Source organism: Sinocyclocheilus grahami, unplaced genomic scaffold, assembly GCF_001515645.1.
Source record: "Sinocyclocheilus grahami isolate Dianchi unplaced genomic scaffold, SAMN03320097.WGS_v1.1 scaffold125.1, whole genome shotgun sequence".
Taxonomy (NCBI): domain Eukaryota; kingdom Metazoa; phylum Chordata; class Actinopteri; order Cypriniformes; family Cyprinidae; genus Sinocyclocheilus; species Sinocyclocheilus grahami.
Genome location: NW_015505304.1, coordinates 1,950,993 through 1,966,506, shown reverse-complemented (window position 1 = coordinate 1,966,506; position 15,514 = coordinate 1,950,993). Strand labels below are relative to the sequence as shown.

At 36.4% G+C, this 15,514-nt stretch overlaps 1 protein-coding gene across 7 annotated transcripts; it reads right to left on the bottom strand.

The window, feature by feature from the left end:
* Window positions 1-5,521: 5,521 nt before the first annotated feature.
* On the bottom strand, window positions 5,522-14,784 carry pfkfb2b (6-phosphofructo-2-kinase/fructose-2,6-biphosphatase 2b). Of its 7 annotated transcripts, none has more exons than XM_016278786.1 (17): window positions 14,548-14,784; window positions 14,387-14,467; window positions 14,060-14,210; window positions 12,721-12,846; window positions 12,231-12,327; window positions 12,053-12,119; window positions 11,853-11,927; window positions 11,715-11,771; window positions 11,466-11,590; window positions 10,980-11,187; window positions 10,755-10,901; window positions 10,559-10,663; window positions 10,292-10,421; window positions 9,765-9,827; window positions 9,623-9,687; window positions 7,170-7,192; window positions 5,522-6,654 (listed from the first exon to the last, which is right to left on the bottom strand). In XM_016278786.1, exons 3-17 carry the CDS (start codon window positions 14,145-14,147, stop codon window positions 6,585-6,587), a joined length of 1,446 nt encoding a protein of 481 aa, XP_016134272.1. In that variant the 5' UTR covers window positions 14,148-14,210; window positions 14,387-14,467; window positions 14,548-14,784; the 3' UTR covers window positions 5,522-6,584. The 7 variants fall into 7 exon arrangements, with proteins under 7 accessions (XP_016134272.1, XP_016134269.1, XP_016134271.1 ...); XM_016278783.1 differs by having other exon boundaries at window positions 14,440-14,467; window positions 14,605-14,784; XM_016278785.1 differs by having other exon boundaries at window positions 14,605-14,665.
* Window positions 14,785-15,514: the final 730 nt, after the last annotated feature.

Genomic DNA, 15,514 nt, shown 5'->3' with positions numbered 1-15,514 from the left:
TTTCCCCCTATGGTTTCTGCTTCCTTTGGGGTTCCTTCCATCGAAAATGCATTCCAGGAGGGTTTTGGTTGATCGTTGTAACAACGCGCGGCAACAGTGTAAAAATATCCACAGACTTGGCAACACTCACTGATAGCAACTATCTAAAAACCTCACAGAATATTCTAGCAACCACACAGAAACATGCTAAAATCGCCCAGAATAGCATAGCAACTGCATAGCAACATACTAAAACCCACATAGAAACACCCAGGCGACTCTTCATGACAAACTAGCATCATAGAGGAGACTGTTTTAGTATTAAACACCACTCACATTTTTTTTGAATGTAAGAAAATCTAATTCCAGATCTGTTACTGCTCAGATTTCCACATTTCATTTAGTTTCTGTTTGAGGAAGACAGCATGAACTTGTCAGGTTGACAAATGACTGTCCGTATATGCCTGTCAATACACACAGAGTCTTAAGGCAAAACTGTAAAAGATACTTGAGTCTTTACAGTACAAAACAAATGAGACATTGGCGTGTGTTCACCAGTCCATCGCATGTTGTGCTGCTGAGATCTCTAGAAATGATACGCCTGTTGTTCTTCTGCAGTCATGATTGGTAGTGCTGTAACTGTGATGACATGTGCTGCTGATATTTACTGAAGACCTCAGGGGCCGCTCCGCACATCTGGAGTCTAGACTCAGTGGCTCTACAGGACTGAGACTCCCTCGCTCTCTTCCTCTCTCTCGCCGCTGTCCACTGTTTGCATAGCTGCTTGTGTTTAATTTAAATTAAAGTTGCCCCCTTCAAGTGGTTAATTGATTCTAGCGATGAAGGACAAAGTAACTGGAGCCGAGTGTCCTCAAAACACACCGAGAGAAATATTATTAAACCAGCCCGTGAACATCTGTGTTTGTGTGAGAGAAACAATATGATTATCTGTGGAATTGTTGGACTGAGAGGAGCCATATATTTTCCTTAATGCATCCTTGTGTTTACAAAAACACTCGCACAAAGGCTCTTGTTAGCTGCGGTGTAATGACGAATGCCCGTGTGGTTGCGGGTATGTGCGGTTGAGAGGTCTGTTTTACCTGTTAATCTCTTTATCCCCTCCCTCCCGCTCTATAGCTCATACACTGAGAGCTCTAAAACTTGACAGTAGTTTATTTTACAGACGCTCTCTGGCTTCTTCTGTCCTGCTGAAGTCATCATGCTCATACAGCATTAGTAAGGAATATAATGGAGTGAAGCATTTTATCCACCACATACTTATCAATGCAAAAAAAAAAAAAAGCAAATATCATGTACATAAATTATTAGTTTTAATCTTTTATTTAATTATTTTATTTTATATTAGCTTTTATTTACTCAAGTGGCAAATAGTTATTTATTAAATATAATTAAATAGTCATTAAATTGGGTTTAAAGTTGTCAGTTTGGTAAAATAAAAAATATTATTAAAATATTACGTTATGAAATATTATTTATGTATCATTCAATTGTTTGGGGTAGGTTTTTTATGTATATTATATTAGTTTGTGTAAGTTTTCAAAGTCTCTCATGCTCATCAAGGCTGTATTTGGCTATTTGATCAAACATGCATTGATCAAAAAATTTAATTCATTTTAAAATTGGTAAAATGTAGGAATCTTTAATGAATAGAAAGTTCCAAAGAGCAGCATTTATTTAAAATGTAAAAACCTTTATTGTCACATGATCAATTGAATGCATTCTTGCTAAATAAAGTATTAATTTCTTTTATTAAGTTTATTAAAGGCTTACATTTTTGGAAAACATTAAATATGTAAGAAATACTTAAACAAAAAAAATGTAAGTAAATTAATATGCAAAAATATCCAAGATGTTTTTTGGAATTTGCTGTTTGTTTATTTCATTGTTTTTTTTTGGTATATAAAAACGTACTAGTTTTTACATTGGTTTATTTTTCCAAATGGCCCTCACAGAGAGGTAGTTCTGCATTCGAACCTTAGAATGATGGAAAATCTGGTTGAAATGATCTTTGTGTTTGTGAGTGAAAGAGAGAGTGAGAGAGAAGGTATAAATGAACCCCTGATTTACAGCCCGTCTTTAGGTAGAGCCCCTCCTTTTTCCATGTTCACCCCTTCTCTCCTTTCTCTGCCCATAATAATGGACACGGTGTTTTTACGAGAGGACCAAACCCTATTCACACTGCAGCACTGAGTCGGCACTAAATGGCCTCGTTCAGCTCACTGCTATTAAACAGCTCATAAAACCTGGCCACACAACCGCTCGAGTCACACAGATGCAACTACACAGCTCCTGATCCCAGCGTGATGTGGTCTGAGACAGCTGGGTTTGCCTATTTGCATGATGGTTAGGCATCTAAAATGACCTGAATTAACCATAATCATAATTAAATATATACTCACCGTCAGGCCATCCAAAATGTAGATGAGTATTGTGATGTTTTTATCAGCTGTTTGGACTCATCGGCACCCATTCACTGCAGAGGATCCATTGGTGAGCATAATGCTACATTTCTCCAAATCTGTACAGATGAAGAAACAAACTCATGTACATCTTGGATGGCCTAAGGATGAGTACATTTTCAACACGTTTTCATTTTTGGGCCAACTATTCCTTTAAACTTGAGCAGTGTGGAGACAAACATCAAACGAGTCACAAACAGTCATACAAGCTTATTTAACCAATCAGAATAGAGAATTCTGGCGAGCCACACAATAATAACAATTATTAGCGACTTCTCTGAGGTTCAGGTTCTTTCCCACCCTGCTTGCTTTCTCTTTCTTTTCTTTTTCTTTTTCTTTCTGCCTGACACGCTGTGAGTGAAGGATATCAAATTCCCCTGAAAGCTCTCGGACAGGTGAGCGCTGCTTTGGGTGACCTCGATCTCTCACATTACGGTGCTAAACTGCAACTCCCTGCTGTTCTCGATTACACACGTATGCCTGCACACACACAGGTGTGATCCTTACACATCATTCTGTTTCACTTGTCACTGAGTATCATACATCACTAAAGCCAAGAGTTTTAAATTACACTGCATTATATTTATCAGGGTTCACAAAAATTTCAAAATCCCCAGTAGCCCTTCAGGCAGCCACTCTCAGATTGTGAATTTAACTAGCCTGAATAAAAAAGCCAATTTTTTTTGACAAAAGCATTGGCTAAACTTCAGCGGAAACACGATCAAAAATGTCTGTGATTGTATATTTTTCCTTCAAATAACAAGTCAAGAGTAGGGGTGCAGGGTCACGAATCGAATATTTTTTTGGGTCAGCACCCCCCCCCCCCCATAAAACTAGTAGCATAACTAAACAAGTTCAAACATGATTAAAGTCAAAAAAAGAACAAATACACAAATGACAAGCAGTGATAAATAGGTCTAAAATTTGTTTTCAGGAGGGGAGAGCGGGGCACAAAGTAACACTTTTTGACTTAGACAAATCCACATGGGTTCAGAATAAAAAACATTTTTCCACAGTAATTTTACACTTGTCTAGTACAAATATTTCGCTTTGTTTCATAATTACAGTGTATACGTTTTTCTTTATTTACCCTCAAAAAAATCACCCTACATTTGATACTATTGAGATAAAACTGAAATGCTTCAAGCTGGAAATATTTTGATCAATAATATTAAATATTTTCACTAACAATATCGCTCCATAGATGCGTTAGTGGGAATTTGATATTAGCTTCATTGTGAGCCAATGTAATCTGCACATGTGGTATTGATATAATAATATTAGTTTTATATCACATTCATCTAAAAGACACATTGAGCAAAACCAGTCCTGCTAGGATCTCGGTGGGTAGTCAGGAAAAGACCAACAAAAGATTCCAGTGTGCTCCTCAAGAAAGAGAGGCCTAATTACCTGTCTGTACCAACCACAAACTCAAAAGGCAACAGCAGGGGAAACAAATCAGAAGGAAATTAGTGAAAGCATAACTGGAGGGAAAGAGGGGGAAAATGAATAACAGAATGATGATCTATGTAATCGTCCCTAGATAGGTCAACTGTGGTATTGTGGTCAGACTGGAACACTTGTGCTTAGGTGAAACCTCAAAAAGTTTTCAAGAGCTCATGTTCTTACAACAATCAGTGAGAAAGCACCTGCACTTTTCATCTCTTGCTGATCCGTGGAAGTTCAACACATTAATTTTGAAGACAGAATAGAATGATTTGTTGTCAAAATACAATATATTTAGCATCTAAGCAGACAAACAAGAGGAGGAGTAGGCTAGGTTAAAATCCGGTTTTGCACCCATGTATGGGTTGGCATTGTAAACATGGCAGTTTTAGATATTAGAGCATATATCGTCCTCCACCTACAGGGACTCAGAGGTTAATACTTCTCTTGTGGTTCTCCTCTATCACCATCAGGGTTATGTAACACCAAGAGGGCACTGTGGGTGTGTTCCAGGTGCAGCCATTCATTTCTGTCAGTCACACTATTATGATATGATAAAGAGGAAGTGCAATGGCCAGGCTGGATATTACTGGCAAATGTTATTTAGGACACTGATAAGACTTTAGTTGTGATACATTTGTTTTAGTATAAATCTTGCAGAATATTTCAAGCTATTATCACGATAAACAAGTTCATTTACTACTAGGCTACTTGAGTATAATGGAACAGTAAACTATAATAAGAATATTTTACCCAAAATTCTTAGTAGCCTACCGACTATTGACTGGTCAATACAGTGTTCCAGTCATCATTTGTTCATATGGTTATTTATTTATTGTTGTGTAGCAACGTTCGTTTGTGGTTTTTTATCTTAGTGGACGGGTGTCAATTATTGACCTCATATTATAGCATTTGAATGTAAATTTGTGTTCTAAATATTTTATTATGTGGTGTAAGTAATAAAGTTTTGGGGGTTTTTGCTACCAACATCTACCACAGTCTCTAGTATCTCATTGTTTGCATATAACGTAACAAAAACTACTCTTCGTTTTTAAAACAAGCGACTTCATAGCTCGTCTGTTGCTACAAATCTCTCTAAAAAAAGAAGGAAAATGTTTTAGCGCCATCTGGTGGCCGTAATGCCACTCTTTCACCTATTAACATATGAAAACATTTTGACAGAATAAAAATGACACATTAATGTGACTCTGACATAACAGATGTTTAATTGTATTTGGAGAAAGCAATATTTCAAAACATTGCAACAGTTTTCCAAGGTCTGATAATGAGTCATATATTTTCTATTCTGTGGCATTGCCAAAAGTTCAAAGTCAGATTGTGGGCAGTTTGTATTGTGCCATCACACTAGCCACTACTTAAAGGCGATGCATGCTTGGATATCTCAACTGCAGCTTTGATTGTGGTGAAAACTTCGTTTTACAAGTGCTGATGATGTTCATGTCTTGGACACTGATCACAGTAGCACAAGTCTGCAGCATTTTGCTAATTTATTTATAATTTAGTATTATGCATGCAGCATTTAATTCAGAGAGTACATGGAATATTTGCACTTTTTAAAAATGTCACACCTTCATTTAAAATGAAGTAGTGAGGCAAAACATGATTAAATATGTTTAAAAAATGGAAAGAATTAGTGGACAGATACAGAACTTGAGACATTTTTTCTTTAAACATTCAACCATAAGATAGTCATAGGGCACATTATTTAACTGTTTTATGCAGTGTCATTGGTTGATGACATGCTGTTGATTGAGATGTGAATTGTATTTGAGTAGTGCAGCTCCTCACACAAAAATACTTGTAAAGCTAGTAATTCCAGTTTTTTAAACAAACACATAACCAGAGAAAACATTTCTTGCTTAAAGAGCACAGACTACATTCAAAACCTTAATAAAACAACTATATTTGTAGCATCTCCAGCAGAGACCTGACCTATAAAATACACCTCATTTAAATACGGCAACCTACAAATCCTTGTCATTTTGTCCTGATGCTGCACACAAATACGTTTCTATAAAAATATTACATCACAAGCTTGAACTTTGTACAATATCCCATAGGACTATCATTCTTATTAAGAAAATGTGCAAGACAAAAAAAAATATTTCATTGTCATTAAAAATGTCTCATTAAGTGCATTCCTTTTAAGCCACAATGTGCACAAACTTACTTGTTATAATATATATATATACTTTTCCTCTAATCTCTGTCCCACTGATTCCCTGAAAGAAGCTTTTCTTCATTCGGATGACTGACTAGTATGTGTTGTAATAGTTATGATTGTGAAAATGCATTGTTGCAAACAACACTGTATTGCAACACAAACCCTGTACTGAGGTTATCATCATTTGCACAACCCACATCGTGTCCAAAGTATAACAGATCACATTCAGTTCATGGAGAGGGTCTCCTCTGCTCCATCTTCAATAAGGCATCATCACTTAAAATAACTGAGCATATTTAAGTTATCAATATACGTATATCTCTTGATGATAAATTATAGGATTCATTGTAGTCACCACAGCAGTGGTGATTTGTCATGCAAGAGGCTGATGGGAAATGTAGTTCCGTCACCAAAAAAGCAAGCAGAAGGTGGGGAGTGGGAGAATCTAAAAGCAAAGTTTCATTTTCATGCAGGATTTTGGAAATTCGTCCATCTCATTCAGAAGCGGAAACAGTCATTAGCTTCGTCTGGGCAGTCAAAGTTGATTCCTTCACACAAGGAGTCCTCAAAAAATAGAAAAAAAAAGATCAGGGTAAAGTTAAACATAAGGAGAGTATTAGGATCTTTAAGTACCAGAATGCTTCCTTCAGAAACTATCTAGACCACTTCACGTGTTTAATTTAAAACAATTCAACTCTTTGAACTCAAGTGATCTCTTGTGCTCACAGTATATAAATGATACTTTCACTTGGTGTAACACTTGGTTTCACACTTGGCTTTTGAAAGGGTAAATAGGTTTATCTGAAAAGATATAATGTCACAACCCTATGACCACTGGAAAACATGCGTCTACAGAGTTCTGCTTTAGAGCATTTGCATAATTCGGTCACTCATCACAATCAAGCCACAACCTACACATATAAAAACATGTGATTTAAACCTCTAACGTCAATCCAAGATCATCGAGAATCATCATACAATCACAACAGCACATGGTTTGTGACATCGCACATACACCGAAAACTACTTTCTAAAAATGCAATGGGGTGATAAAGCTTTCAAACTCATGGGATACTCACAGATGACTGCCAATCACATGAGACTGTGAAAATAGAGGGATAAGGATGAAGAGGAGGGGAGGAAGAAAGAGGAGAGACAAATATGGAGAACTGAGGCCCAAGGACAAATTGGCATGTTCAGAGACAGAGTAAAACATGGACATTACTGAAGCACATCACTTTGAGATTTACCCCAAAATATGAAGATTCTGTCATCATTTACTCACCCCCATGTCATTCCAAACCATATGACTTTTGTTCTTCTGCAGAACACAAAAGGAGATGATATGCTGCTAGTTTCTATACAATGAAAGCTAATGGTGAAAGCATATTTCTCTCCTGATTCAGACAAGGCAACTTTCTAAGTGGAAATGCATTATTATTATTTTTTAAAGTTATATTTATGGTCTTTTTTGCCTTTATTTGATAGGACAGTAGAGAGCTGACAGGAAAGCATGGAGGTCAGACAGAGGACAGTTGCGTTATATGTCGGCACATTAACCACAAGGCTATCTGTGTCAACAAGAGAATGCAATATTATTGATACAAGACTTGTATTTTAGCTGGAAGTTAAAAAAAATCTTGATGGATTTAACATTAACAACATTAATTGATAGGCTGGAGCCGTGTAGATTATTGTGATGTATTTATCAGCTGTTTGGACTCTCATGCTGACGGCACCCATTCACTGGAAAGGATCCATTGGTGAGCAAGTGATGTAATGCTAAATTTGACCAAATCAGTTCTGATGAAGAAACAAACTCAGTCATGTACATCTTGGATGAGCAAATCTTTGAGGTTGAGTAAATGATGACACAATTTTATTAACAACATTAATTGATAGGCTGGAGCCGTGTAGATTATTGTGATGTATTTATCAGCTGTTTGGACTCTCATGCTGACGGCACCCATTCACTGGAAAGGATCCATTGGTGAGGAAGTGATGTAATGCTAAATTTGACCAAATCAGTTCTGATGAAGAAACAAACTCAGTCATGTACATCTTGGATGAGCAAATCTTTGAGGTTGAGTAAATGATGACACAATTTAAATTTTGGGGTGCACATGAAACAAACTGGCAACGAGAAAATAATTCACTGATTTTGATCTGGTATTATAGAGAAAAAAATACTTAATAGAAAGTCTAAAAGAGAAGGAAAACAATTAGATGTTGTTGTTATAAAGTTAAGTAAGATAATGCCAATTAGTTAGCTGGTAACTGTTAGCTGGTAAGTTATGATTATTGTATGATCTGTGGTGAGCACCCATACAGAACAACAAAAATTAACACACACACACACACACACCTGGATTTCACAAATGTACAATTATTATTCGCAGTCAACAACATATAGAGGGGAGCGCTGAACCTCACTCTGATGAGGTGAATAAGCACAAGAGGAAGAAGATTTATGTTTAATCAAACTTTTGATTGACAGCTTGATTAAACCACAGAGAACATAGCTTAAAGGAATGTTATGGGTTAACAAGTTAAGCTGTTACCACAGACAAAACTTTTGTCCCATCATCGAGTTAAAAATAACCACAATTACATTTACATCAATGCACTTAGAATCAGTGTTATTTTAGTAATATTTGTATGCCATTAAAACATCACTAATATTTTGAATTAGCTTTTTTAGTTTTCAATTAGATTTTAGTTTGAGTAATTTTGCTATGCTTTATAATAGTTAATATATGTTTATATATATATATATATAATATACGTTTTAGGTACCAATAACGGCACTGCTTAGAATGAAAGTCGATTGGGCAAGTCATACTAGAAGGTTTAAAAGCACAGATGTGCAGCTTGTATTGTGGTTAAAGCACTTAAATCAGTTTGTCTGTACAAACAAGTTATTTGAGCAGTAAAGTTGCCTAAATTGCCAGTAGATGTGAAACTATTGTTCCAAGTGGAAGAATTTCTGGTTACACATTCTGATTCTGAGTTTTTCTTTCCCTGATAACCAAATGTGAAAGTTACTGTCTTTCCAGATTTGCAGTATTGAAGTAAGTGATTCTATTAAGCTAGTGTCATATTGTCAAGTATAGTGTGCATGTAACATTATGCAGTGTCCCCATTGTAAAAAACATTTACTTTTTTATTCTATTTTGTTAATAAGGTTAGTCAAAATTATTTTCTGTGGTAACTGACAGCATGTCACAAATGCTGGTGATAGAGCTTAAGTTGTACTGAACCCAAAAAGCTGCTTTAACCTGGGAGTTCTCTGAGAAAAAACAACAAGCATCACAGACACCAACATGCAGTGATGAAATTGCAATTCCAGATCAAAATAAAAGCTATAAGATACCAAAAGGAAAACATAGCATGCTTTCAAAAACATTGCTGAAAAAAGACACAAATCTAAGAGATAAATGTGGCACCAATTATTTTAAAATGAATATTTAATGTTCTCCATTAATATTTCATACTGCAAGAGAGAACACCACAGAGACAGATGTGGACTCACCAGTGGTCGGTCCCGATGTGTATTCACTGCCTCCACATTCAGATAAAACATCTCCACTTTGCAGCCTAAAACATGAACCAGAATGATCTGTGAGCAGAAGTTTGGTGATGAACAAAAGTGAGGAAACAACTGTCCAACACACCATAAGCAACCGGAGTGAGCTTCATGACAGTATGAAGGGGACATTTCAAATAGGGCAGATCATCTATGAGAGAAAAGAAAAATAATATAAATAGGTTTCAGCTGACAGTCTTAAACGTTACTGTGATGCATTGATAATTATTGTTACTTATTCTGCTCAGTTATCAGTATAACTGTCTGATATAGATGAGGTATGAGATTTTTGTGAGAATGATTAGCTAGAATGGGTGAAAAAATTACAAAGCAATCAGTATTTTTTATTGATCTTTTTTTTTTTTTATAAATCGAAGAATATTAAAGAAACAATACTACATGAAAATACATTGCTAAATATATAATGCATTTTATAATATTATTATTGCATTAAATTGATCAAAAGTCACAATTTATGACATTTTTAAAAACTTTTTTTACATTATTAATTTATTTTAATTGAAAATATCAGAAGGGTAAGCAAAAATCTCATGGTCAGCAGGCAAAAAAATCCACTTGTTTTTAGTATTTTTCATAAGTGAAAATGCATCTTGCCTCCACTCTTGTCCAAGAAATAGGCTAGTAGGCAGCGCATAACTGCCTGGTGGCAGATGACTAGTACATTGCCTTGTCTCTCAAGCTCCATAATCACAGGCTCTAGTCGCTGAACCAGGTCCTGATACGACTGCGAGAAAAGAGAGCCTTTTAAAATAGTTAGACCAGAAACCAACACAAACCAAACAACCTACTCAACTATAGAGAGTGAGAAGGGACATACTTTGAAGAACTGCAACAAAGAGATACGTTCATGACGTGCTGTACCTCTCCTCCCGGGTATCTGTAGTGGTATTTATCCTGATCCCTTAAAGCAAACTCTTCTGGGAATGTGTTCTGGATCATTTCGTAGGTCATCTCTTCACATACACCCTGTGTCAGAGCAATATACGCTGATGAATGTACATACAGTATAATACATATAAACTGCATGTAATCTCAGATGGGATCTTGGCATACTAACAGCATCTATCTCATTGAGGATTTTCCACTGTTCATACGGAACTCCCAGCTCTTCAGCCGTCTGGATGGTTCTTCTTAACTGGCTGGTCCAAACCTTCAAGTCAGACAGCTTATGCTCCTCAATGAACTCACGCAGGGCACTTGCAAACTACTCGCAAGGGAAAGAGCAAGTCAAGCATCTTATGATGAATAAACGCTATGAAGGCAGCACTAAATAAGTCCAGACCTGTCTCCCTCGGGGGGAGAGTTCAGAATCTCCTCCAATGCGGCCCTGGACGTTGTGTTCGCTCTCTCCGTGCCTGCACAGGTAGATGGAGTGCGAGTGCACGTGGATGTTCATGAGGTAGTAGACGATCTTGCTCTGGATGTAGTCCTGAACACGGTTCACCAGATACCGACGGCCCACGTTCATCACTTTAATGAAGGACAAATCTCTGGGAAAAATAAGTGAATGTTATGATTAGGAAAGCCTTCTGTATGGGTGGTGCATGCTAAGCCATGAAACACTATAGACAAATAAATTTAGGTGTAAAACACATTATATGAACATATTTACATATAAAGGTCTTAAAAGTAGCATCTTCTGCTTGATTATATAAGTGTCAGAGAGAGGGAGAGAAATGGTCATGTGGTCATCTTAAATATGTACTTCGCTTACAAAACATGTACATTCAGATACGCTATCATGTGTCTATTTTCTAAACATTCTTACTTGTCATATTCATCAGGATCTAGTGGTTGGTAAGTGACTTTATAACATTCTATGCGTTTCAGGAAATCATCCATGACTCGCTCTCTGTGTGTCTCTGGATAGTCTGGACTTGAAACCTTGACATCCTGAAGATATAAGAGCACATAGGAGACAACTGTTGAGAAGACCATAAAAACCTATACTGGTATGTTGCTGTACTTTATTATACCATTAGTTTAAAGGAAATGCAAACCAAACATCACAACATACCAGGATGTTAGCTGCAATAACCTCTGGATCGTCACATACTGACTCCACAAAAAACACCTGTAAAAGTAAACACACAGAAAATGGTGACCACACGTCACTTTTACAAAAAGATAACTCATCATATAATGGAAGTTATACCTTGTATGCATTCTCCTGTATAAAATCTAATATAAGATCCCGCCTCTCCCGAGTTGTGTTTGTAGCATCAAATACCTTAAAAGGACAAAAACAGATTATAATAAATATAATGAAGGAAGTCTTGAACCTTATCAACATTCTTAAACCCTATTAAATTTAAGTAAATAATTGATGTGAACAGAGAAAAGGTAAATCCTTACAGCTATTTGTCCACCTTCCTCATTAAGGTAGGTCTTTACATCTTCCAGGGCCACCAAGGCACACTGTCTATTTGTGAAAATGAAAAAATGCAACAATAGACATGTACCTAATTCAAATAAATTTGTCATGATGACAAAATGGTCATGCCATTAAAATCCAACAAAGATATAATCCTACTTTCGTATCTCCATGGCTTCCTCATTGTCATGTCTGAAGAAGTCATAAGACTTGTAGGCTTTAACTGCTTCCCTCCGATACACCCCCAGGTTAAACACTGCATGATAAACCAAAAAACAAGAAATTATGGTTATTCCTCACATACTTTATCAGTTTTAGCACCAGTGTAATGCATCAAGGTGACATCTCTCTGCAAGTAAAGATGGAACAGTTCAATTCCCAGTGTGTAAGGAACCTCTGACTTCAGTTACAGTGATTAAACACTTGCATTGTGGGTCGTGACTCATGATGTACTTAAGAGAGTTTGAATTTCAGTGTGTTGGTTGCCTACATTTAAATAATGCAAGTTCAAATTTAGCCTCTTGACAGACCATAATGTCAAAATGGTCAGCTGAGAGCTAAATTAAGCATTTAAAATTGAAGACAGATGCTATTTATAGTAAGTGTCATTTGATATGATGCAACTGTCTAAATTCAACTGCCCACTCACCCTTTGTTGGAACTCCTATCCAGTTGAGGTAGCGTGTGAGTTTCTTTGACATATACGTCTTGCCTCTGGCAGGGAGGCCGATCATGACAATCATGGTGGGGGAGTTTGTCATGTAAGACGCCCATGCTGTGGTCAGACAGACACAGAAAAACAGACAGCACAACATGAGCTGGAGGAAGTTACAATCTATAGTACTAACAATTATAATCTGCCAAATGTAAATTTCACATATGGGACACCAACAGATACTTGTGGTTTATGGTACTTTCAACAATGGACTACAAAATAGGACCTGAAACCCTGAGGCTGTTGACACCTTGCTTACACTGAGGCAAACTCTTTGCTATTACTCCAGTCTTCAGTGTCACATGATCCTTCAGAAATCATTCTAATATCTAGTTTGGTGCTCAAGAAACATGTCTTATCATTAGCTATGTTTCCATCCAAAGATGTGAATTTAACTTGTGCGCAAAACTGGAATATCGCATAAAACATATGTTGAAAATCGAAAGATAAAAAAGGTGACAGTTTTTTTTTCAGGACTCTTTGATGAATATTAAGATCAAAAGAAAAGCAATTATTTTAAATATAATATATTGTAACATTATGAATGTCTTTATGATCACTTTTAATAAATTTTTGTCCTTTGTATGTATATAAAAATGTATATTTTTTTCTTTCTTTAAAAAAAAATATTTTGAACAGTGGTGTATAACATATTAACCAGTCTAATTTAATTTAAGCACTGCATTTCTTTATAGACTATTTATAAAACAGTATGGTATCTATTTAGTTATTCTTCCAATGTCTAGGAATGTGTTTTAAAATGACAAAAGAATGTCACATGCAACATGCAAATGAAATCCCTGGACTTTTTTTTTTAAATAATAAAAATATTAGGTATTAAGAAAGCCTCAGGTGAGCAATTTGATAATGACTGAAAAAAAAAAAAACTAGAATAATCCCTAAACAAATGTGCCTTTACCTTGATCTGTAATTTGAAACCAGCATACCAGACAATGCATATCTAAATGAAGGGAAGTGCTGTAGGTTTATTTCAAATCTAGACTGACAGTGAACTTCTGCGTAGCAGCCTCGGTGACAGCTGACATTATAAGAAGGGCAACTGTGATATGACTCAGGGTCGTCGTTAAACTTCACTGGGTCAGGAACAAAACTGTTATGTGGGAAACATTCTCATCAGCAGAAAAGTACCCCCCAGACCTCTCTAACAGCCATGAAAACAGACTGCCATAACCAGCTGACCACCTTAGGCTGGTTTAAATAGGGATTCCTAACAGCTTCTTGATCTGTGAGATGTGAAAATGTGTATACTTACAGCATTTCTTCTCCTGGCCTCTGGGCTCTAATTTCTTGGCTTCAGCAGAACTGGTTGTACCAGCCTCCTGCTGCACCCATGCAGACATACTGAATCTGACAGACTTAATCACTCTCTCCCTCACTCTTCCCGCTGTAAAAACATAGTGCACCTGCAGGGAGAAAGAGGCGAAATGAAGACAAAATACGCAGACTATGTCACTGGAAACAACGTTATTGGTTTGTTACAAATAACTAACGACAATTAAAACATTTTCTCCATACAATATGCTCTATTCAGTGACAATGCAGCTTCTATTCTTGCCAAATCGTCGTTTTTGTTAATCACCCGCAGCGCAGTAACAGAGAAGAGGACGCTGAGGATACCATGTTACGTCATACCCGTAAACAGCAATCAGTCACTGATGGCCTATCATAGAATGGATAGATTAAAAGAACACATTGAAGCACCATGACTATTAACTAGATACGTAAAGCGTGAGACCTTACGGTTTCCTAATCGTTGTCTCTTGAACCTCAGGGGTCCGTATTTCATTCCGTACTCACCGGCAGGTGTAATGTCTTTGCGCAGGGTGTTGTTGCCTCAACCGGTTTTGCACTTGATGACCTTCCATGGCAACTAGCGCCAAGCGCGTGAGCGAAGGTGTGTCTCTACGTCACTATTTACTTACCGTAATCCATGCAGAAGAATGACATCGCGTCCGTCACCAAACATTACAGCGTACTAGTCAGTGGTGGGGAGTTTGAATCATCTCAGTGACTCGACTCTTTTGAATCAACCATTCACGAAAGGATTCACTCAGTGGCACTTTCATCGTTACATCATAAACTCATATACAGCTATAGAAAAGGGCTGTAACATCCTAAAGCAATAATAAAAGGTTTCAATAACGTCCATACGTAATTTTAACACACTTTTATGATTCGTTCACGACCTAAATGATATTATAAATGATTATAGCCAGTAATTACAGGATAGCAGCAAAATCACCAAACCCACACTTTTGTTTGTGATAAATAAATTAAAACTAAAAATAAGATTTAAGATTTTTTTTTTGAGTCGTCAGAAACATTACATTCTACATTCACAATATTTAAATGCTATAAAAATTGTATTTGTGAAAACTCCTCCCTATGGAAGTCCGTTTCCGCCACTGAATAAAAAATAAAAGAGGTCATTGAGACTTTTTAATCTCACAATTCTGACTTTTTTTCACAGAATTGTGAGATATAAACTGAATAAAAAAAGTGAATAATTTTGTGAATAAAAATGAATTTCTTCGCCACTGAATAAAAAAGAAAAAAAGGTAATTGTGAATTTTTATCTCACAATTCTGACTTTTTTTCACAGAATTGTGAGTTATAAAGTCAGAATTGTGAGATATAAACTCGCAATTCTGAGAACATATCAGTCTTTTTCCCCCCTCAAAATTGTACTTTAACTCAAATTGCAAGT

What these genes read in the sequence shown, in the direction of transcription:
- pfkfb2b (XM_016278783.1), bottom strand. Translation starts at nt 14,672, where the DNA reads ATGGAAGGTCATCAAGTGCAAAACCGGTTGAGGCAACAACACCCTGCG. An exon ending in CAAAGACATTACACCTGCCG is followed by an intron (nt 14,468 to 14,604) that starts GTGAGTACGGAA and finishes ATTCTATGATAG; the next exon opens with GCCATCAGTGACTGATTGCT. An exon ending in CATGTGATTGGCAGTCATCT is followed by an intron (nt 6,655 to 7,169) that starts GTGAGTATCCCA and finishes CTATTTTTTGAG; the next exon opens with GACTCCTTGTGTGAAGGAAT.